The 21,590-nt window shown below is 46.7% G+C and overlaps 5 protein-coding genes across 6 annotated transcripts; 4 read left to right on the top strand and 1 right to left on the bottom strand.

Moving 5' to 3' along the window:
* On the top strand, positions 733 to 1,465 carry LOC8054747. The gene has a single exon (XM_002462550.2). It carries the CDS (start codon positions 764 to 766, stop codon positions 1,415 to 1,417), a length of 654 nt encoding a protein of 217 aa, XP_002462595.2. The 5' UTR covers positions 733 to 763; the 3' UTR covers positions 1,418 to 1,465.
* Positions 7,103 to 9,464, top strand: LOC8054746 (protein Iojap, chloroplastic). Its single transcript, XM_002462549.2, has 5 exons — positions 7,103 to 7,435; positions 7,511 to 7,643; positions 7,935 to 8,073; positions 8,168 to 8,256; positions 8,793 to 9,464. The coding sequence occupies exons 1-5, from the start codon at positions 7,229 to 7,231 to the stop codon at positions 8,903 to 8,905; spliced, it is 681 nt and encodes a 226-aa protein (XP_002462594.1). The 5' UTR covers positions 7,103 to 7,228; the 3' UTR covers positions 8,906 to 9,464.
* Positions 9,529 to 11,039, top strand: LOC8054745. The gene has a single exon (XM_002462548.2). The coding sequence runs from the start codon at positions 9,677 to 9,679 to the stop codon at positions 10,574 to 10,576; it is 900 nt and encodes a 299-aa protein (XP_002462593.1). The 5' UTR covers positions 9,529 to 9,676; the 3' UTR covers positions 10,577 to 11,039.
* Positions 11,281 to 13,547, top strand: LOC8055885 (tetraketide alpha-pyrone reductase 1). The gene is made up of 7 exons (XM_002462547.2): positions 11,281 to 11,470; positions 11,567 to 11,770; positions 11,878 to 12,050; positions 12,276 to 12,464; positions 12,559 to 12,721; positions 12,860 to 13,052; positions 13,135 to 13,547. The coding sequence occupies exons 2-7, from the start codon at positions 11,650 to 11,652 to the stop codon at positions 13,283 to 13,285; spliced, it is 990 nt and encodes a 329-aa protein (XP_002462592.1). The 5' UTR covers positions 11,281 to 11,470; positions 11,567 to 11,649; the 3' UTR covers positions 13,286 to 13,547.
* On the bottom strand, positions 13,812 to 18,060 carry LOC8055884. 2 transcript variants are annotated; one of them, XM_021453821.1, is made up of 12 exons: positions 17,507 to 18,060; positions 17,178 to 17,323; positions 16,475 to 16,535; positions 16,270 to 16,383; positions 15,922 to 16,053; positions 15,744 to 15,848; positions 15,279 to 15,661; positions 15,082 to 15,181; positions 14,912 to 14,971; positions 14,726 to 14,812; positions 14,495 to 14,623; positions 13,812 to 14,412 (listed from the first exon to the last, which is right to left on the bottom strand). In XM_021453821.1, exons 2-12 carry the CDS (start codon positions 17,285 to 17,287, stop codon positions 14,098 to 14,100), a joined length of 1,596 nt encoding a protein of 531 aa, XP_021309496.1. In that variant the 5' UTR covers positions 17,288 to 17,323; positions 17,507 to 18,060; the 3' UTR covers positions 13,812 to 14,097. The 2 variants fall into 2 exon arrangements, with proteins under 2 accessions (XP_021309496.1, XP_021309497.1); XM_021453822.1 differs by having other exon boundaries at positions 15,744 to 15,845; positions 17,507 to 18,055.

Below are 21,590 nucleotides of genomic sequence, written 5' to 3'. Positions count from 1 at the left end.
CCAACTAACACAAGAGCTTTAAAAATAAAAATAAAAAGTGGACCATATGTTAATAATAAGATATGTATATACAGATAGCAACAGGTTGTATTATAAGGGCACTCCCAATGCTAGAACTACATGTAGTTTCTATACCTATTAATTTTTATAGACACTATATATAGAAACTATGGTCCCAATGGATAGTTTCTACAGAATACTTTTTTAGCCAATCACATTTATTCTCTCTCCATTTTTAGCCAATCATATCTCTTCATGTCTTGGATTTTGTGTAGACATGGTTTCTAACTTAGACCCAGTTTCTATGATTTTTGCTCTCTCTTCAATAACTCTCTTGCCACATCAGCAAAATGCTTAGGTGGCACTGCAATTAATATCTATAAAAACTACGATGGTTTGTGCATTGGAGTGCTCTAAGTCATATTCTGATTTGTGCAACTTCAAGTTACGCGCCGTTGTTTCCACTATCCCTTGTTAATGGCATTCTTTTTCTTGGAAGTTGCTAAAATTGCATTAAAAAAATTGTACTTGTAAGAAAATTTGTAATGTATTAAGAAGGTTAGATTATTGCACATTAATGTCCCCCATTATTATAGATAGACTGATGGAGATGCAGTGGAAATTGGTAAGCACTACCATTACGGCAGGCAAAAATAGAAGGAATATATGCGTTGTGATTATAAAAGTGCACCCGGCTGATTGGCTGCCATTCCAGTGAGACCAACCCGACGGCATATCGTACGGGCCTGGAAGGGACAACAATATGCCTCCTTGCTCGTGTCCATCCTTGGGCGTCGTCCTTACCGCTGTTCTTGTCGTCGCCTTAGCCGTATCGGCACGCGCATCGGGGGCAACGGATATGCCGCAGCCTGCGGCGGCGCCGGCGGCAGGCAGCAGGTTCCTCCATGCGTGCTGCACCAACACGACAAACGCGTCCGTCTGCTACGACTCCCTCCTCCCGAGCGCGGGATCCTTCCACGGCAACCGCGTCAGGGTCGCCCTTACCTCCTCCACCATCGCGTACGCTCGGCTCCGCACCTTCGTCTCTCGTCTCCGCCGCCTCCAGCAGCACGGGGGCACCGGCTCCGGGAGAATGGCGGACATGTCGCTGCAGGCTTGCCTGACATTCGCCAATGCAGATCTCCACCAAGAGGACGCGGCGCTGCCCGCGCTCCGGCGGCTGCTGACGGCCGCCGGCAGGAGAAGGGAGCGCGCCAAGTTTGATTTGGATACTGCGAGTGTATACGTCGGCGGGATAGAGCATGACGCCACTCTGTGCATGGATGATTTCGGGAGCACGGGCAACGCAACACTCGTGTCGCCGGGAGGCAACAAGATGCTCGCTTGGGCAGCAGACGTGCAGCTTTACTCAGGAATTGCACTGGACCTTATTGCTTCCATTAACTTGGAAATGTAACACAATTACATTTATGCACCCTGAAATTTGAATAATCGATCTCCAGTTGTTTCTCTTTTATTTGTGACAGCTCAGATGATGTTATCTGCTGGTTTCCACTTTCTGGTGTGTTCCAGTCTTCATTTTCTGTATGTTCGGTCTAGATGTCCGATTCTTATCTGTTTTGCTTCAACTTATATATGAACAATGTCCGATTCTTATTTGTTTTGCTTCCACTTGTATGGACTATGAAGGGATTTTAGTTGCTAATCTGCACCTACTCTCCAGGATCCGAATATTTTGACTGATTGGGAGTCCTCAAATATGAACAGCCTCTGTCTTTCATTCACGCAGAAATGAACTCAGATCAAAATCATAGACCTGTCTTCCCGAAATGGAGACCCTATTTTTATTGCATGTCATCTATGCAAAAGTTCAGGTTAGGTGTAGTTCTCTCTATCAGATGACGCAGCAAGACATTCAGACTTAAATATTTCAAGTAGCCTATAAAACAGTGAAATGAAAGTATGTACTGAGAGTCTTTTATTCACAGTTACCAATATTGTCATATCTTAGAAACTGTGGGATAAAACCTCCCACTGATCAAGACTAGCCTTTAGAGGCTCATTGCTTGTTAGTTTCCTAGTATTTTCTTGAGAAAATTTGCTCATTACCATTAAAATCTGTACTTCTTCCCCCATTGCCATAAAAAAAATAGCTTCCCTTATCTGCCATCAATTTGTGTTTTTTTTTGTTTCCTTAACTGTCATATCACGGTTACCTATAGATGGTTTATTTCCTTGACTGCCATCTGTTTATGTAGTTTTGTGTTTTTTTGTTTCCTCAACTGCTATCACCGTTACCTATCTTGGTTTATTTCCTTAACTGCCATCTGTTTATGTAGTTTATTTCCCTAATTACCATTTAACAAACGGCGTGGCATATGTCTCCATGTACATTTGACAGGAGTATTCAATTTTACCCCTGCCAAGCCCGACGTGTCCGCCGATTAAAGAAAAACGATATGTCTAACTTCTAAGGCCTTGTTTAGTTTCCAAAAAATTTTGCAAAATTTTTCAGATTCTCTGTCACATCGAATCTTTAGACATATGCATGAAGTATTAAATATAGACAAAAATAAAAACTAATTGCACAGTTTAGTCGAAATTGACGAGACGAATCTTTTGAGCCTAGTTAGTCTATGATTGGACAATATTTGACAAATACAAACGAAAGAGCTACAGTGTCGATTTTACAAAATATTTTGGAACTAAACAAGGCCTAAACACAACCAAAACGAATCGGCCTCAAGCCAACCAGCGCACGAAAAACAAAAGAGAAAAAAAGAGAGAGATAGAACTCGACCCTGGCGAACCCTTGCTCCCGGGCGATCCCCGCGACCAGCTCAAGTGCCCGCGCGACTGGGTGCCACTGCCGCCGCTACCCGCGGGACCGGGCGCCGTCGCCGACCAGCCACCGACCGACGCTGGGACGCCTTCACAAATGGGACTCCTCCCTGCACATGGTCTCTTCTCTGGTTTCGCTGCTTAAGAAAATGCTGAACTAATTTGAGATAAATATGTGTTTTACCGAAGCTGAGATGCATAGCTAGTATGCATTTTCCTTACATATGCTTAGATGCTTCAGTTAGCTTATGTTATCGCGAGCTGCAAGGATGTTTTTTTAGGCCTTGCTTAGTTCCGAAAACTGAAAAGTTTTCAGAACGGTAGCACTTTCGTTTGTTTGTGGTAAATATTGTCTAATCATAAACTAACTAGAGTCAAAAGATTCGTCTCGTGATTTACAGTCAAACTGTGTGATTAGTTTTTATTTTCGTCTATATTTAATGTTTCATGCATGTGCCGCAAGATTCGATGTGACAGGGAATCTTGAAAACTTTTTGGATTTCGGGGTGAACTAAACAAGGCCTTAGTAAAATGGGTTTGAATTTGACAACCTCATTCACCTGATGCAGATATTTTTCCATTGATTTGTACAAATGCTCATGTTCCGAGTCATACACTACACTACAAAGGTGGAGATCCACTGTTTTTTACTTTTAGGCCTTATTTAGTTCATGAAATTTTTTTATTTCGGCTACTGTAGCACTTTTGTTTGTATTTGATAATTATTGTCCAATCACGGACTAACAATGCTTAAAAGATTCGTCTCACAAATTACACACAAAATGTACAACTAGTTTTTGTTTTCGTCTATATTTAATACTCCATACATGTGTCTAAAAATTTGATGTGATAAAGAATCTTGAAATTTTTTAAGTACTAAACAAAGCCTTTAAGATCCTACAATAGATGCCTCTCTTGTCTGACTGACTGTCAGTATATATTCATACATGCACGATTTATGCCGTTTTGTATACTAGTGTGGTGAAGATTTACCATGCTATTTTCATTGAAATTACTGAAAGTCTAAAAGTACTGCCGAGCTTGTACTTTTAGAGATCTCACGCCAAAGGGCCTTTGGTCCGCTTGGTTAGAGAAACCCGGCGGTACTTATGGGAGTATTTGTAACCGTTTTGATAAATGAGGAAGTTTATCAAGTCCTAAATAAATATGGCAAAGGTGAAAAGAGACAATCTTCAATAATTTGACATTAATGACTTAGCAAAAAAGAAAATTTGGTGGCAAGAGAAGAGAGTAGTCACGCGACCACGCGCGGGGGCGACGGATTTCACACGAGGGACGTGATGCCAAGCGCGGAGGGGCTTGACATATATGTGAGTCTTTCCCTTCTACTTGCCAAGTTAACAAAAATACAAAGCTCAATTGTCAAACCGTTTTCTCGACCCGCGTAAGAAGGTCTACTTCTTAGTGCAATGCCCGGGGGCTGTCTTACCCCCGCAAGTCGAGTTTTTTTAGAGACCTCACATGTTATATTTCGATCTCCATTTTATTTGGTACTCCGTCCATCCCAAATTGTAAGTCATTCCAAGAACCTTGGAGAGTCAAAGCATCTCAAGTTTAACCAGAATTATAGAAAAAATATAAAGTTTCATGACATCAAATAGATATACTATGAATATATAATTAATGAAGAACCTAATGATACTTAGTTGATATCATAAATGTTATTATTCTATCGTAGAAATTTGGTCAAATTTGAGATATTTTGATTCTGCAAGATTCTTAGAACGCGCTTACCTTTTTTTCCTCAAATGATTCTGAAATCTTGCAATGTCGTGCCATAACAGGGTATGCATGTACTCCCTCCGTACTCACAAAGAAAGTCATTTTGGACAATTTATGGTCAAACATTGAGAATATAAATCATTAGTGACTTTTAAATTGTTGGGTTTGTAGATTTGTCTTGAAAGATACTTTCATAAAAATATACATATACCACTTCCTGATAAATATTTTTATAAAAATAAAAAGTTAAAGTTAAACTTTGAAGACTGTGTCGCTGTCCTAAACGACTTCATGAGTACAGATAGAGTACCTTTTTTCCCGCCTTTTTAGTCAAAAAGGTTTTCAACAATCTTGTTCTCATCACAAGAATTTCTAATCAAGCTCACTGATGTCAAAATAATTGTAGATCCATTCCACCCAATAAAAAAAAACTTACATGCAAAAAAACATTTTTCTCTAGCCTTTTCATTTAAGGTTCAACGAATCTACCAATAATTCAATAATGTTTGTTTAATAAATTAGCCACTAGTACTTTTTATCATGACTTAGGCTCCACGTGACTTCTATTTTTGCGAGATGAAACAGTAATCATGGCTCACCGGAGAAAGGGGACACAGATTCGGTGACTTGTCTCTAGCAAGTCACGTGGTAACTTACCCTATCACATCTACCGTGTATGGATAATCCAAGGGCTGCGAGCGCTTTCATCTAGAATTTGGGCTCTTCACCCGTGGAAGACCGGCCACGCGAGCGTTTCTCCGTTCGTCCGTTGGCGAGTACCCACGCCGAGCCGCCACCGCCCTCGGCCCTCGCCGCCCTCCATTCGGGCTGCGCATGCTCGACGCCTGGCCGCGAGCTCTCACCATGTAGCCCTTCGCGAGGCCACTGCCCTCTGTGTCGGCTGCTCGCTCTCTGCGCCGGCTGCACGTGCTCGCGGCGCCCTGGGCCTGCGCCGCTCGCAACGTTTCCCTCCAAGCCAGCCGTCCGCACTCGCCGCATTTCGAGCCTGCGCCGGTTATCCGCGCTCACCGCGGTAGCCTGTCCCGGCGTCGTGCGCGGCTGCAAGCGTGGCCAGGGAGCACTGCAGTGGCTTGCCAAGCGGTAGAGTTGGCTGAGCAGCGGGAGCGATGGCGGGCTTGGCTCGCCATTAATTGTCGTGCCCCTTACCAAGTCTCAACAAAGATGAGCAAGGAGATCACAAGGGCAAGGAGGAGTAGCGGAGCCAAGCTACGTCCATGACTGCTCGACAGGATGTTGCGTGAATCCAGTGGTGGAGATTGGAGAGCGCAAGTGTGGGTCGACGTTGACTTTCGCCGTGCAACAGAGCAGCGTGTCTTCACGGCCAAAAAGCCCAAGAGCCCAAATCCCAGGGTGAACAGACGGCTACAGCCTTTCGATCTGGCTTGGACGGTGGATGTGGCACCGCAAGTTACGGCATGACTTACCCGAGGTAAGGCCTTGTTTAGTTAAAAAGAAAAAATTTTGCGACACTGTAGCAATTTCGTTTGTTTGTTGTAATTATTGTCTAACCACGTACTAACTAGGCTCAAAAGATTTGTCTCGTCAATTTCAACTAAACTGTATAATTAGTTTTTACTTTCGTCTATATTTAATATTTCATGTATGCGTCTAAAGATTTGACGTGACGAGAAATTTTGAAAAATGTTGGGTTTTTGAGTGGAAGTAAGGCCTTGTTTAGGCCTTGTTTAGTTCGCAAAATTTTTTGTTTTTGGCTACTGTAGTATTTCGTTTTTATTTGACAAACATTGTCCAATCACGGAGTAACTAGGCTCAAAAGATTCATCTCACAAATTACAGGTAAACTGTGCAATTAGTTTTTATTTTTGTCTATATTTAATGCCCCATGCATACGACCAAAGATTCGATGTGACCGGAAATCTTGAAAATTTTTGCGAACTAAACAAGGCCTTAGTTCACCCCGAAATCCAAAAAGTTTTCAAGATTCCCTGTCACATCGAATCTTGTGGCACATGCATAAGCATTAAATATAGACAAAAACAAAAACTAATCACACAGTTTGACTGTAAATCACGAGACGAATCTTTTGACTCTAGTTAGTCTATGATTAGGGCCATGTTTAGTTTCAAAAATTTTTGCAAAACAGATATTGTAGCACTTTCGTTTGTTTGTGATAAATATTGTCCAATCATGGACTAACTAAGCTCAAAAGATTCGTCTCATCAATTCCGACCAAACTATGGAATTAGTTTTTATTTTCGTCTATATTTAATACTCCATGCATACGTCTAAAGATTCGATGTGACGGGGAATCTGAAAAATTTTACAAAATTTTTTGGGAACTAAACAAGGCCTAGATAATATTTACCACAAACAAACGAAAGTGCTACGGTTCCGAAAACTTTTTAGTTTTCAGAACTAAACAAGGCCTAAAAGCGTAAGTTACTGAATCTGCGTCCAGAGAAAGGATGCCCTTGCGCAAATCCCAAGCACACCTGCTAAAACCTCGCGTGAGTCCTATTTTTGCAATTTTTTTTCCTAAGCGCGACCGTTTAAATTGGAAACGAAATGGTGAAAAAGAAAAAGTCTGGCCTATCCTCTTCAACCAGTGTGCTGCTTGCTTATCTCGTTCAGCCGTGCGTTCTCCGCGCTACTTCTCGTCCTCCTGCCGCGGAAGATTTTGCAGCGGAAGCTACTTGCTAGCATGGGAGGTGCGGGCGGCGCAGTCCCGAGCCACGGCCTCGCCTGCGCGCCCCCGGCCGCCGTCACTCTGAATCCGCGAGCGCGGCGCGCTTCCCCGGGCAGCGGCGGCCACTGGAGCAGCCCTCAGCAGCCACTGAGGAGCGACCTGCTGCCGCCGCCCACCGTCGCCTGCCGAGCTCGCTCTCGGTCTTCTTCCTCGTCTAATGTGGTGAGTACCGAGCTCCCATTTCTTTGGGTGTCTTTTAGCAGCTGCTCTGATTCCTCACTCTGGTTCATCGCTTAGAACTTTGGGAGAGGGGATGATGCGGATAAGTTGCTCGAGGATTTGCTCAAACAGCACGGCGAGGTGGTGTACAGCTCAGGTGGACCTCCGTCTCCCACCGTTGAGGCCGACGACGACGCCGAGTGCTTGTCCTGTACGTGCCCTCTTTCCCTCAACTCCTCAAGCCATACCATGAAATCAGGCTTGCCTTGAAAGTTTTTTCGTCACATACTCTGAAACAATTTCGTAATGACAATGGTCTGGTGCTGAGGTGGACACGATTTCCCGATTACACCCCTGCATATTGTGTCTTCTGTATTGCACTGGTGCAAAAATTTATCACATGCTAGTCACTGCAGATTGTTGAAACAGTACTTTCTTTTTTTATAAATGCATTTTATCTTTCACTGTTAATCTTAGACCCGACTGTATACTTTCTTTGCAGTTGCTGTCTCGTTGGCTAAAGCCGCAAGTGAGATAAAGGCTACTGATATCCGTGTACTTTGCGTGAAGCGGCTTGTCTACTGGACTAGGTTCTTCATCATTCTCACTGCCTTCTCAAATGCTCAGATAGATGCTATCAGGTATACACTGAGATATTCTCTTGCTGAATATCAAGATTATATAATTAGTGCACTTAATTTCGGCTGACAAAGAGATTGTGTTTTTACCTTGTAGTTCCAAAATGAGAGATATTGGCGAGAAGCAGTTTAGCATAGTTGCATCTGGTGATACGAAACCGAATTCTTGGACATTACTGGATTTTGGCAAGTCTCTTTTTTCTGTATTATGTTTTATCTATTAAGTTTACTCATTTCAGGTTGTCAACTTCTACCAGAAGATCCAACTATTTGCTTTTTAATAAAAAAGAAACCATTACCCATATTATCTCTAAAAGTCGAACATGAATTAGCTCATGGTAGTACCAAACGACTCCTATTTTCATCGTTTCAGAAAAAGGTTCAGATATGGATGTTCAGTTTAAAACAATGTTCATAAGTTTCTGTTTGAAGGGACAAAAAAAAATAATAAACCAACTGATTAGGATAGGGGTAGTTTTGCAATTCAGTTGCAAACTTGGCATAATGCAACTCTCCTTGTTCTGTTCATTTCTTTCATACACGTTGCAATGAAATTCTTGCTTGCACCGTTCAGTTCTTTGTAATCACATTTCTGAACTGTCCTTGTGTATTAGCTTAAATGGGTTATGCCTTTGTCTGAAACAGGATGAATTCCTATTGGATGCCCAATTGCATGATTCAAAGCTTTTCGTGGACGTAGCTAACAATTCGCACTTGTGCAGGTGATGTTGTAGTCCATATATTCCTTCCGCAGCAGCGAGCATTCTACAACCTGGAAGAGTTCTATGGCAACGCCACACCCATCGAACTCCCATTTGACACCCAATTGCAGTGATTGTTGATTGTTATATCATTCTGAGCCAGCACCAGGAAGCATCCCAATCAAGCCAACATACTGTTCGCTTTACTGAGAAGTGAGATTTTCGTGAAGCCAGATGACATTGTTACCACAAATTTGACATCGTCATCTTACTGGTCATCAGATGTGGTCAGCTGTGAGAGAAAAAAAACCTGTGGTGCGAGGTCTCAACTGACAAAATGCTAGTACCTTCAACCGGCACTGCTCCGAGCCTCCGATGCTGTGCAAAAATGGCACCTTGATGCAGAATTTCTCAGTTTCTATTGTCATGCTCTGTATATCTGTGTGAACTATCAAATAATGTTGGCAGCCACACTTGGCTTCCCATGACCGGGAGCATCATTGTGTCGATCCAGAAATTTGTTCACTGGCTCCTGGCTCGCTGATATTAACACCATCTGACAGCTTGTGAATTGTGATGTTCACTGCTGGCTTATGCAAGCCGCTGCACTGAACAAGCTGTGACCTAACAGATGTAATTAGTCTACAAATCTGAAATTATTGACTTACGATCTATTTGGTTCCTCTTGCTAAATTTTAGGCAGCTAATAAAGACTAAACTGTTTTAACTCTTGGGTCATCCCCGTCCTTATCCACCGTGTTCGCGACTTCTGAATTCTCGTCTCTGCAGTCACGAACCGCTGAACCGTAAACGAACAGTTCAGCACTTCCTTCCCGCGAAAGCAGTGGAAAGTGGATAATCTTCTCTGCATTCCGTGCAGCGCCTGCGCCTTGCCGTGGAAGGAAATGGCGCAGCCGCTCCCCGAGACCCCGTCGCTCACCGGCCGCCGAGTGGCGTTCACGACGCCGCAGACGGGTGGCGGCGGTGCGTACGGCGGCCGCCTGGGCGCGCTCCTGCGGCAGCGCGGCGCGCATCCGGTCCCCGTGCCCACCATCGCCGTCCACCCGCACGACCCCGACCGCCTCCGCCCCTTCCTCCTGCCCGGCGCCCTGGACCCCTTCGCCGCACTCGCGTTCACCTCCCGCTCCGGCATCTCCGCCTTCGCCCGCGCCCTCTCCTCGTCCTCCCACCACCCCCTCGCCGACGCCTCCGCGCTCCCCTTCACCGTCGCGGCGCTGGGCAGCGACGCGGACCTCCTCGACCACGCGTTCCTCTCGCGCCTCTGCGGCGCCGCCGCCGGGACGAGGGTATCTGTGCTCGTCCCCGACGTGCCCACCCCGGCCGGCCTCGTGGAGGCGCTGGGCCGCGGGTCCGGCCGCCGCGTGCTCTGCCCCGTCCCTGACGTCGTCGGCCTCCGCGAGCCTCCCGTCGTGCCGGACTTCCTCGCGGGGCTCGAGGCGGCCGGGTGGGTAGCCGTGCGCGCGCCGGCGTACACCACGTGCTGGGCCGGGCCGCGCTGCGCGGAGGCGCTGGTGGATCCGGACGCTGCGCCGCTCGACGCCGTCGTGTTCACGAGCACGGCCGAGGTGGAGGGCCTGCTCAAGAGGCTGGAATCCGCGGGGTGGACCTGGGCGCGGCTGACGGCGCGTTGTCCCGGCATGGTCGTGGCAGCGCACGGACCGGTCACCGCCGGTGGCGCGAGGAGCCTCGGGGTTGAGGTGGACGTCGTGAGCGCCAGGTTCAGCAGCTTCCATGGGGTTGTCGATGCTCTTGCCGCGACATTTTCTTCCGAGAAGATAGTGTAGTTGAATTTCTCATTGCTACAACATGAAGAATTGGAAACAGCCGCAATTCGCCCGTTTCATGAATCATGAATGTTCCGAGCTAAGTGAAAGGACCAACTGAACGCCGGTCGCCGTGGAACGGGCTACATGGCATCTCGGCATTGCCTACTGTTTCCTAAATAAAACGTCGAACGGCTGGGGCTGCTGATCAGACACAGAAGATGACAACCGCGGCAATGTCCGTGTGCCTGTTTTGCATTGCAGCACTCAGGATGGACATGGTTCACCTTCAGGCACTCACACCACATTACCATTGCGACGATAACATTTTTTACAGGATCTAGCATGTTTTATTGTCAGTAATTTTATCTGAGTTATTTATATTTACCTCATGACAAGTGCATGTACAGCAATGAGGGTTTTTCAATTTGTTGATGTACATGAAAGTTGCCAGTAGTTCAGTCAGTCGAACTGTTTACCTTTAGTTTCTATTTTCCCATCATGTCAGCGATACAGCGTACAATTATGTGGCAATGGGATTGGTTCGCAGAATCAATTTCTAGTTGTTGGAATCAATTCTCTATAAGTTTTATTTTGTCCATTGCCACTTTCCACATACCTTAGGAGAGTTTCATTCTGCTATCTTTTCAGTTTCTATTTTGAACTTCTGCAATTTGGCTCCTTTTACAATGATAAAAGGCTAATCACCTTGGAGTTAAGTTATCCTACATCTGTGCATGTTTGCTATACCTGTAGCCCACTGTATTTTTATCACCTCGCTTTCTTTTTCTGACTGTCACGAGACAAAGGGAATGGACAGAGAAAATTGGCAAGAGCCTGCAAACTCATTGTGGATCACACAACTTTGTTTTGCACCAACTTATCACCTAGAATGTGATGCCTCCAGAATCTATTGTAAATCTACCTTCAACCAACCCAGCTTGTATCTGTCAATTGTGATCACCAAAATTGTGTTGATATGATGTACCATTCTTGCTCTTTCTTCTCTAGAATATTCCTGTTGATGCTTATAAGAGAAGGTTGGTTTGGAACTTTGGATTGGAGCTCAGCATCACTTGCCACTGTCTGAGAAGATGGTGAGCTCAAACAAGGGCAAAGTATGTGTAACTGGGGCTTCAGGCTTTATTGCCTCTTGGCTTATCAAACGGCTGCTCGAGTCTGGATATCATGTGGTAGGGACTGTCAGAGACCCAGGTATTTATGAACATATCATTACTTTTTTATCAATCCTCTTTATTACATTAATTCTTGTATATCAGTTTTTGTATAATGAACTGTTCTTTTTTTCTGTAACCTATAAGGAAATCACCAAAAAACAGCACACCTTTGGAAATTACCTGGTGCCAAAGAGAGGCTGCAAATTGTGCGAGCTGATCTGTTGGAAGAAGGGAGCTTTGACAATGCTGTCATGGACTGTGATGGCGTCTTCCACACTGCATCCCCTGTGCTCGCTAAATCTGATTCTAGTAGCAAGGCATGCCACATTTGCTTTAAACAGATCACTCTTTCATCAGTCATCACCATCTTGCTACATATGCATGTGCATCATCCTACTAGTCTTTTCATTCAGGGTATTGGGTCAAGTTGCTACTTTATTGTGGCTTTAGAAGTTAAAATCATTGTTCAAATTCTAGTTTCCTTCTATGGAAATGCATCTACCGTGAAGCTAAACTGTTTTCGTGCAATATTCATGTTGCAGGAGGAAACGCTTGTTCCAGCAGTAAACGGTACTCTGAATGTGCTAAGATCGTGCAAGAAGAACCCATTTCTGAAAAGGGTTGTTCTTACGTCTTCATCATCTGCAGTGAGGATTAGGGATGATGATCAGCCTAATATCTCACTGGATGAAACAACATGGAGCTCTGTGCCACTCTGTGAAAAGATGCAGGTGATATATGGGACAATCTACTCCCTGCATTTTTTTCCGCATTACCGTGTGATCGATCTGAAAAATGTTGCCATTCCTTTTTATTCATCCAAAGCTATGGTATGCCCTAGCGAAGGTATTTGCAGAGAAAGCGGCATGGGAATTCGCCAAGGAGAACAACATCGACCTTGTGACTGTCCTCCCATCATTTGTGATCGGGCCCAGTTTATCCCATGAACTATGTGTTACCGCTTCAGATGTCCTAGGCTTATTCCAAGGTATTCATTCATGTTCCTCGTTGCATCACCACATTTAGCTCTGTTTTTTCATGTGTTCAAGTTCAACACAAGAGGCTCAGTTCAACACAAGAGACTCAGCTACTCTAAGTGAGTGCTAACGAAATGAACTTTCTTCAGGTGACACGGCAAGGTTCAGTTCTTACGGAAGAATGGGATACGTTCACATCGACGATGTTGCCAGCAGCCATATCCTGGTGTACGAGACCCCCCATGCCACCGGGAGATACCTGTGCAGCTCCGTGGTGCTGGACAACGACGAGCTGGTCTCCTTGCTCGCGAAGCGATACCCAGTATTCCCCATACCCCGGAGGTTAGTCGTTTGGATATGCGCCATTGACAGATGAAACCAAAGCTAAATCTCTGACTGGAGATTTGTGTTAATCTGTCTGCAGACTGAACAGCCCTTACGGCAAGCAGTCGTACCAGCTGAACACGTCGAAGCTGCAGGGGCTGGGCTTCAAGTTCAGGGGAGTGCAGGAGATGTTCGACGACTGTGTCCAGTCGCTCAAAGACCAGGGCCACCTGCTGGAGTGCCCCCTGTGATGAAGATTGAGGGAGAAAGAGGTCTTGTCCCCGACAAGAACAGGCCAGAGCCAAACACAGTTGGGTCGCGTCCAGAACTCGCTTGCTCCCTGTCAATTTGTTTCAATAATTCCATGTCATGTCAGCGTCCTTGCGTGAACTGCTGCTGTCAGTTCATCGCTCACGGAATCTTTAGAAAGAAAAAAGGTCATAGCTCACGGGTTCTAGCACTACATGAATAAAATGTCACGTCGCCATTAATTTCCTTAACCATTTTTTGTTCGTTTTGCGAACTTCTTGTGGTTGTCGCCTTGTCCGTGACGACCGACGACTGATAATGACGATCGGAGACACCGGTCCCGCGGTGCGTGCGATCGACCGAGTCTGAGACTGGAGATCATTCTTCGCTGAAGTGCGAGGCAAATAACGAACGCCGTGTGCCGGTTCGGACTTCGGATGGACAAATGACTCCACAGTCTGATAAATCATTGGATGATAATCCATACAAATTATTCCCACTGAATCCACTGGATGGCACTTGCATCAATTCATAATCTCAATCCCAAATTCCCCAATGCAAAGCTACAAAAGAAAATGTACAGTATTCCAAGCCACAAAGAAAATGTACAGTATTTCAAGCCACAATTTCCTAGCTCAAAAGTCAAAACTACTCACAAAGTCATGACCACACCTGTATTTACATGCACACTCTCTTTCGCATGCACACCCAAAGACCCCGGTACTTACACTTTGTAACACGACGCATGTATCTGAAGTTCTGAACGGACACGAAACCAACCAACCAACCAAAACAGGGCAACCGTACGTGGCGCTTAGTCAGCGAGATCCCTATGTACAACGTATCTGAAGGACGACTTGTACGGCATCCACTCGACGCACTTGTCGACCCTCCGCCGGAGGCCGTGCTGCAGCTGCAGCTGCTGGAGCTGCTTCTGCTGCGCGTCCGACATGCTCTCGCACACCAGCTCCACCAGGTGCCGCAGCTCCAGCGCGGCGTCCCTGGCGTAGTAGTGCAGCACCTTGGGCAGCAGCAGCGCCTGCTTCCGCACCACCACGCTGCCCTGGATCAACTCCGTCCGCGCCGCCTCCAGCTGCTGCTGTATCTTCTTCGCCGTGTACAGCCGGACCTGCAATGCAACAAAGAGCTTCTGGTGTCAGTGTCAATTGTCATGCCACAGGCTCTGAAGATGCTATGATCAAAGAGCTTACAGGTGGGTCTGAAAATGCTCCGGTGGAGAGGGCGAAATGTGCAACTGGTTCTGGGTGGTGGAGAGCATAGGGGTGCCTTGCCGTGCCTGCACCGGATCTTTTCGTCGGTGTGAATAGCGCGCGGACCCACTGAAATGCAGTTCGCATTAGTTTGTTTGATCTGCATTTCCTGATGACTGCCTGAGTTTTTTTGTTGTCGAGGGAAGTGCCATATTTTGCATAGGTACGTACCAATGATGGACGATGGGATTGGCATCCAAGAATTGAGTTCTGAATAGTCTGGGCATTTACTGATTGGCCGCCAACATTATATGCAGCCTGGCGAAAGATGTTACAAAGGATTCTCTCAGTAAAACTCGTTAAAATGGACAGATAAATTTGTGTGTGAATAGAGACAGAGGAAATGAAATGCTGTACCTTCAGAATCATGTCCGTGCTCTTCATGCGTTTGTCATGTAGACCATAGGCCAGAAAAGCCTGTCATGTCACAAGGCAGTAATTCAGGTTATTAAGGATGAATTCTGAATTATGGGCTAACCATGGGACATAGGAAAGTTGAGTTGAAATTTGAGTATATAGGGCCATACATGCATAACTAGAGCATTATGGATATTAATCCAAAAGCAGAGCTGCTCCTCATGTGTCATCTTCATAGGGTCAACTTTTTCGAGGCGCTGTATCAGAGACCTGAGACACATCATGTATAAATATATAAATAATTACCTGAAGAAATTTACCATCTTCAAAGAGAAGTTTCACTGGTTTTCTTGTTTCCTTTGGTTACCTGATAGTCTCAAGCATTTTTGAGGCATATTCAAACTTGTCAGAATCAATGCGTATCCTCGGGATGACAATCATGCCTATGTTTTGTTCATTACTCTCTTTCTGAAGTCCACACGGGCGTGGGCTATCGAAGTTGTACTGAGGGCTCCAACTATCATTATGGCGCCTCGGAGAAAAAGTACTTGAAGATGAAACAGAAGGACTTGGTGAAGCCATGCAGTCTGCGCCTTGCGGTTCCGTGCTTGAAAGTTTGCAGTAGACAGCAGCAATGCAACTTAAGATGTCCTCCGATAATTTGCATGAGATCTTAGGCACATATTCGGAAATAGAAGCACTCAAGAAGTTCACAAGGCTGGAATGCCTTGCGCCTGATTTTGGTACCTCCTGCAACATATGAGGTGTCACATGTTTTTCAACTAGAAAGATACTAGCTTGAAAGAATGAAAGAAATGATCTGTGTACTGACAGAATTTGAGACGGTTGGCGAGTTGAACGCTGCAGAGTGCTTTATATCCCTCAAACGGAGTGCGCCCTCGTCGATGTTTTTCAGAATTTCTTGATCCACCTGCTGCTAATGATAGCAATATTAGGATATTGAACATTTGGACTTCATACCATCTGATCTAATACGGGGAGTTAGGTACCTCGCTTGTGAAGCTGCAGGATTCAGATACATATTGATCAAATGCTCTTCTATACAGGGAAAGCAGATGCAATTCCTTGCGTATGACTTCCTGCTCGAGAGCTGCAATCTCCCCAACTAAATCTGCAACAGACTGCAGAAAGGCAAGATCAGAACTAAAAAATGCACCATGAGAGTTTGACTGATGAAGAAGAACATATTTTCTCAATTCAGTTTCAGTGTGATGAACATGTTCGCGTTTAGATTTTAAACCGTTAACCCTGAATGAATAGTAGCCTACACCCTGTGCATTTTCATATTTCATCTTTTCACGACAGTTTGAAACAAATTTGTAGGATTGAGCACAGACCTTTGAGGTAGCCTTTTGGGTTCGTTCTGTAGCTTTCCTGGAGTAATGGCCTGGCAATTGCTCCGGCAAGTTCAGAGAGTGTCTTCTGTTGAACATCTTATCTCTATGGGTCACCTGCATGATAAAAAGGCCATTACAATAAGTAAACTGGAAAAATGTCTATGCAGAAAAAAAATATATAGCAAGATGGGTCCAATTTACTCACAGGCTTGCAGTAGGAGAACCGTGGTGACATGTCCAATGCGCCTTCCTGAGGCTTCAGAATGCTAAAATGACAATCAGTAAATCATTAGAACAATTTTCCATTTTGATATATTGAAACAAATCAATTGAAAGTCTTCTCAACACCCAAGGCCTTGCTGACATCAGAAAATTTCTACACGTAAACTTTGCCTAAAACTATTTTTACAGTTGTAAGTTTAATCCATACTAGCACCATTGTCAACGATTTTCTTGAAGATGGACTCCGGACAGTGGACTACACTACAGTGGTACTGTACTTGTGGCCTAAAGGAATTCAATGTGATGCGAAGAGAACGGTTGAATTGTACATCAAGAAGTTAATAGGCTGCTGAACTGAAATAATGCAAGATTGCTGTGTATCAGTGTATGCACGGTACGGACGATGAACTGAACAGTGCTTAAACACGGTTCAGAATGGTAGTAGAGAGCTAGAGGTAGCTGTCTACTACTTGTGTCCTTTCTCCAGCTTCACTAAATCACTAGCGCTTGCGAATTAGTCCTCCTCTGTGCGTTCCTTAATTTGAGACTGGAGCTACGTGCTCTTTCAACAGGTGCAGCATCGAGTAATCATGACGAATCGCACAGGTTACAGGAGGAAATTTTTCATTCAGGTTTCACCGTTTCAGGGACAGGGCATGCGAGAGTAAGTACAGTACAGCTCTAACCTCCGTGAAGAGTACCGGCGCTGGAGACTGCAAGTCGACTGAACCGACCTCGGCGTGCCGGCGCAGGACGCCGTCTCTGAGAGCATCCCTGACCTCGACTCCCTCTCCATCGCCGGTTCAGAGCCTCGACTCCCCTCACCTAGAACCTGCGTCGTCCAGGCGCCAGCCATCAATCAATCCATGACCAAGAGTCTCATGTGCAATGGAAGCAAGCAATCTCCACAGCGATGTATTTGATCAATCTCTCAGCGATCGATCTTATCGGTTGGATTAGCATTACTGTAGCGGTATAGAGTATCTGACAGCAGGATCAAGCAGGGTCGCCATACCTTGAGCTGTTCCTGCCGGGAAGAGTGAGCTGTCCATGTACGGAGCAACAAAGGCGCCGTGGCTCAGCTTTGTCCCGGAGCTGGAGGAGCTCAACTGCTCCGGGCTCCGGTGGTTGTCGAAAGAACCGCAGTGCTTACTCGCTCATGCATGCAGAGGAAACCACCAAGGCTTTGTTTCTTGGATATCAACAGCCGAGAACAGCGGAGGAGATGAGAGGCTAGTTGATGCCCACAATGGCGCTCGTATAAGAACGAGGCTGATGAGAGGTAGGAGGAGGAGGTAGTGGTGGGGGAGAAGGAGAAGAGAATAGCCCGGGAGGCGAAAGGGGCACAGGAAAGCTGGCGCGGTAGACGCCGCCGCCAAAACAAATGGGAATGGAAAAGATGGCCAGGAAAAGCAGGGGGCTTAAAAGGGAGGGAGGGAGGAGGAAGAAAGAGGAATCAATCGGACAGTGGGCATCAATCCTCCTTGTCCCACCGCTGTTAATTCTTTAACCGAAGGAACAGGGAAAGGCTAGCGGCTGCGACTCCATTCCCTAAACCGAACCACTGCAATCTAATCACCACTAGTAGCAGCAGTAGATACACAGTCTGGCTGGATTAGTAGCAGTGTCATAAGCTGGGGACAAGCAGGCACCAAATCTTTTTTTTGTTTTTGTGGCAAAGGAGATGTGTGAGGATGACTGAATGAGTGGAGTATTATCATTAGGTGGGGGAGCAGGGAGGGCAGGTGGGAATAATACGGGGATTTGGTTAGTACTGGCTTCTGATGTTTGCTTTGGGAAAGTAACGTTGTCAGGACTCAGGACTACTGTTCGGTTAACCGTTCATTCCTGGTCAGTCACTACCTGGTCAATCACTATATTCACCATCAGCAAATTGGTTATTTACTGCTGTTTGGATTGATGCTTTATTTTAGTGGCTAGTAGCACAGGACAGCTCATTTATGCCGTGCCGATCGTGAAATCGGGAGGAGGTCAACCGCATTTTACATGGGGAACTGGACACCTGAACTTCTGAAACTCATCAGCATCTGGCTCTCCCGTTTAGTACTTCCTCTCTGTGTATGTTGGTTCTCTTGTTCGTGGAACCAAAACAAAAACAAAAACAAAAACAGAGCAAAGAATTCGGTTGCTTAAGATGTATGTGAAATGTAACATGTTAGATTCTTTGACACTGCAAAGAGGGGCAAACAGTAGCACCTTTCTGTGGAGCAGAAGCAACGCGGCGCGGTTGAGTGAGCCGAGCCCCTGGCCCCTGACGGACGTATGGTCAAACCGAACCGACGGTGCCTTGCACCAAGAGCAGTCCATTCAAGGCTGGTCGGCTGGTGGCGCCTTGCATGCACGCTTGCTCCTTCCCGTGACCCCCCCCCCGTGTACAAAAAAAAAAAAAAAAAAAAAAAAAAAACAGAAGAGTTGGGCCTCTGAACTCTGCTCTGATGCAACATCTCATCTCCTCGCCTTCCTTGTCCTGCAGCTGCAGGCCTGTGATCTTGGCAATAATGCAGAAAAACCCAGCGAGCACAGTTGTAAAGTTGGATTTCATCACCCACCGAGACGACGAGCACCGGGTCACTGTCGTCTACTCGGTCTACCACGACGAGCCAAGCCCGGAGATCCGGCGTGCGTCCGTGCACTGGCGAGGCAAGCGGACAAACAGCGGCATGCGATTCTGCGCTGTGCCTCATAAACAAGCGGGTGTCCCACTCCCACCACTGCCATTGCCACCACTGTACTCGCATGCGTGGCAACTCGGGACGCATCAGATCATTCATCGTTGATTTAATAATGATGAGAGGATCGGTTTGCGGCCGAAGATCGGAGTGACAAGGATGGATGGGGGCCGAGATCCGAGATGATCGACGGGCGACGAATCCGCGCACATTTTTTTTTTATTCATTTATGCCCGCCCGCGGACCGCGAGTAAACAAACACGGGCCCGGGGAAGCAAAGCAAGGAACGAAGCATCTTCGTTCCACGACGCACGACGATCGACGAGCCGCGAGCCGCACGGCATGGCGCCATGGCGCGGCACCCCGCATTCCCCCCGACGCGCGCGAGACCGCGGGGAGCGCGGATCGGATAAACAAATGCCTCCTGCCCACAGTGCCCGCCCAGATCGGGGACGGTTGAGCCCCGGCGCGCTCGCGTGCACCGCGTCCCCCCGCGTGCGGCCCATGTCTCTGCCGACGCAGCGTAGCGGTGTGGCGCCGCCCGGCCGACGGGCCGAGCCTTCCCCCCCCCCCCTGCTCGCGCCGGTGCTTGGAAGTAGAACCTGCAGCAGCGCGCTGCGGTTTTTTCGCCGATCGGTTGCGTTTGCGGCGGGCGCGTGCGGTCGCGCGACTTGACGCTGACGCTGTGTCGGAGAGCGGGGCCGCCCGCGCCCGGGCAGACGGCGGGCGGTCGCGCATGCACGCACCTGGACGGGGCGACGTCGGTGTGGGCGACCCACGTCGGCGTCGAGGGGTTGGGAGAGTTGGTGCCTTGGTGGCCACCCGCCCACCTACCTGCCGCTGAGTTACGTGTGCGGGATGGCCCTGCTGGCCCCTGCGTCTGCATGCCAATGGCTGGCAGTGGCAGCTGCTGCGCCCGCGCCCGCGCGTACTGCAGCCTGCTGGCTTGGCGCACTGCCTGCCTGGTACTGGTACGGATGATTAAGAAGCGCGTGATCAGCCGCGCGGCGCACCACCGATGAGCCGGCGGGACGTACGTACACGTGTGGCCTCCCGGACCAGTCCCAGAAGAGGGGGGGGGGGGGCGGGGTCCACCTGACCAGTGACGACCTGCCCATGTGTGCGTGCGGGCCGCGGCCGTGTGTCGGTGGCGCTGGCGATCCATCTGCCGGCGGGATCGGAGACCCCCCACCCCATTCATTCAGGCCCTGTTTAGTTCCCCACCCAAAAATTTTTCATCCATCCCATCGAATCTTTGGACACATGCATGGAACATTAAATGTAGATAAAAAAATAAACTAATTACACAGTTTAGTTGAGAATCGCGAGACGAATCTTTTAAGCCTAGTTACTCCATGATTAGCCTTAAGTGCTACAGTAACCCACATATGCTAATGACAGATTAATTATGCTTAATAAATTTGTCTTACAGTTTCCTAACGAGCTATGTAATTTGTTTTTTTATTAGTTTCTAAAAACCTCTCCCGACATTCTTCCGACACATCCGATGTGACACCCAAAAAATTTTCGTTCTCAATCTAAACAGGCCCTCATTGAGCCGGCCGCGCCGCGCTAGGTGGCGGACGGTCGGATTCCGATGATCGGATCCAAGGAACCCAACAAAAGCGGGGAACCAGCGCCTGCCCGCTGCTTCGCTCTGCTAGCGCTACGTGCTGTCCTGATCGATCCATCATCAGGTCCCGGAACCTTTGCGAGCTCGAGGAAATTTCATGGCGCCCGCAGCCGTCCCGACATGGATAGGATGGCGGGACCACCGGACCAGCGTCCTTTTGCTCTGTACGGGTACAGTTGGAGTACTTTTATTTTTTTTCTCTTCTGCCGTCGTTGATCCGTCCTTTCCTCCCTACAGCTAGGCGTCGACGGTGTCGGCACTGTGCACCTCCTTGCCCGGAATCTCTCTGTTCAAGGGTTGTTTTTGTTCTGCATATTATTGCTTCGAACTCCACCGTCTCATGTGCTCATATCTCAGAGCACTTGGCATCCATAAATACAAAAGTGATCTCAGTGTGGGTGAATTGGTTTATACCTGCCCTAAGATTACTATCGATTTGCTTTTCAATTTTGTAAGAGGGTGTTTAGATCACAGGGCTAGAAATTATAGTCCATATCCTGTGGTACTAGGTTTAACATGGACTAATCATGAGCTAATAAAAGCTAATAGTCTTTAACCATCAATTAACTTTATTAGCGCTTATCAGCCTATGTTTGGCTCTCCTATTTGACATCCAAAATTCATAATTAATTTTTAGCCGTGCACTCTCACCGTCCCTCTAATAGTATGATTCTCACTTTTCAAAAAATCAAATATTTTTAATTTTAACTAGATATATATAAAAGATTATTAATATTTACGGTACAATAATAAATATCATTAGATTATGATTGAAT

The sequence above is a fragment of the Sorghum bicolor genome, chromosome 2, assembly GCF_000003195.3.
Source record: "Sorghum bicolor cultivar BTx623 chromosome 2, Sorghum_bicolor_NCBIv3, whole genome shotgun sequence".
Taxonomy (NCBI): domain Eukaryota; kingdom Viridiplantae; phylum Streptophyta; class Magnoliopsida; order Poales; family Poaceae; genus Sorghum; species Sorghum bicolor.
This window is presented reverse-complemented; position numbering and strand designations above follow the sequence as displayed.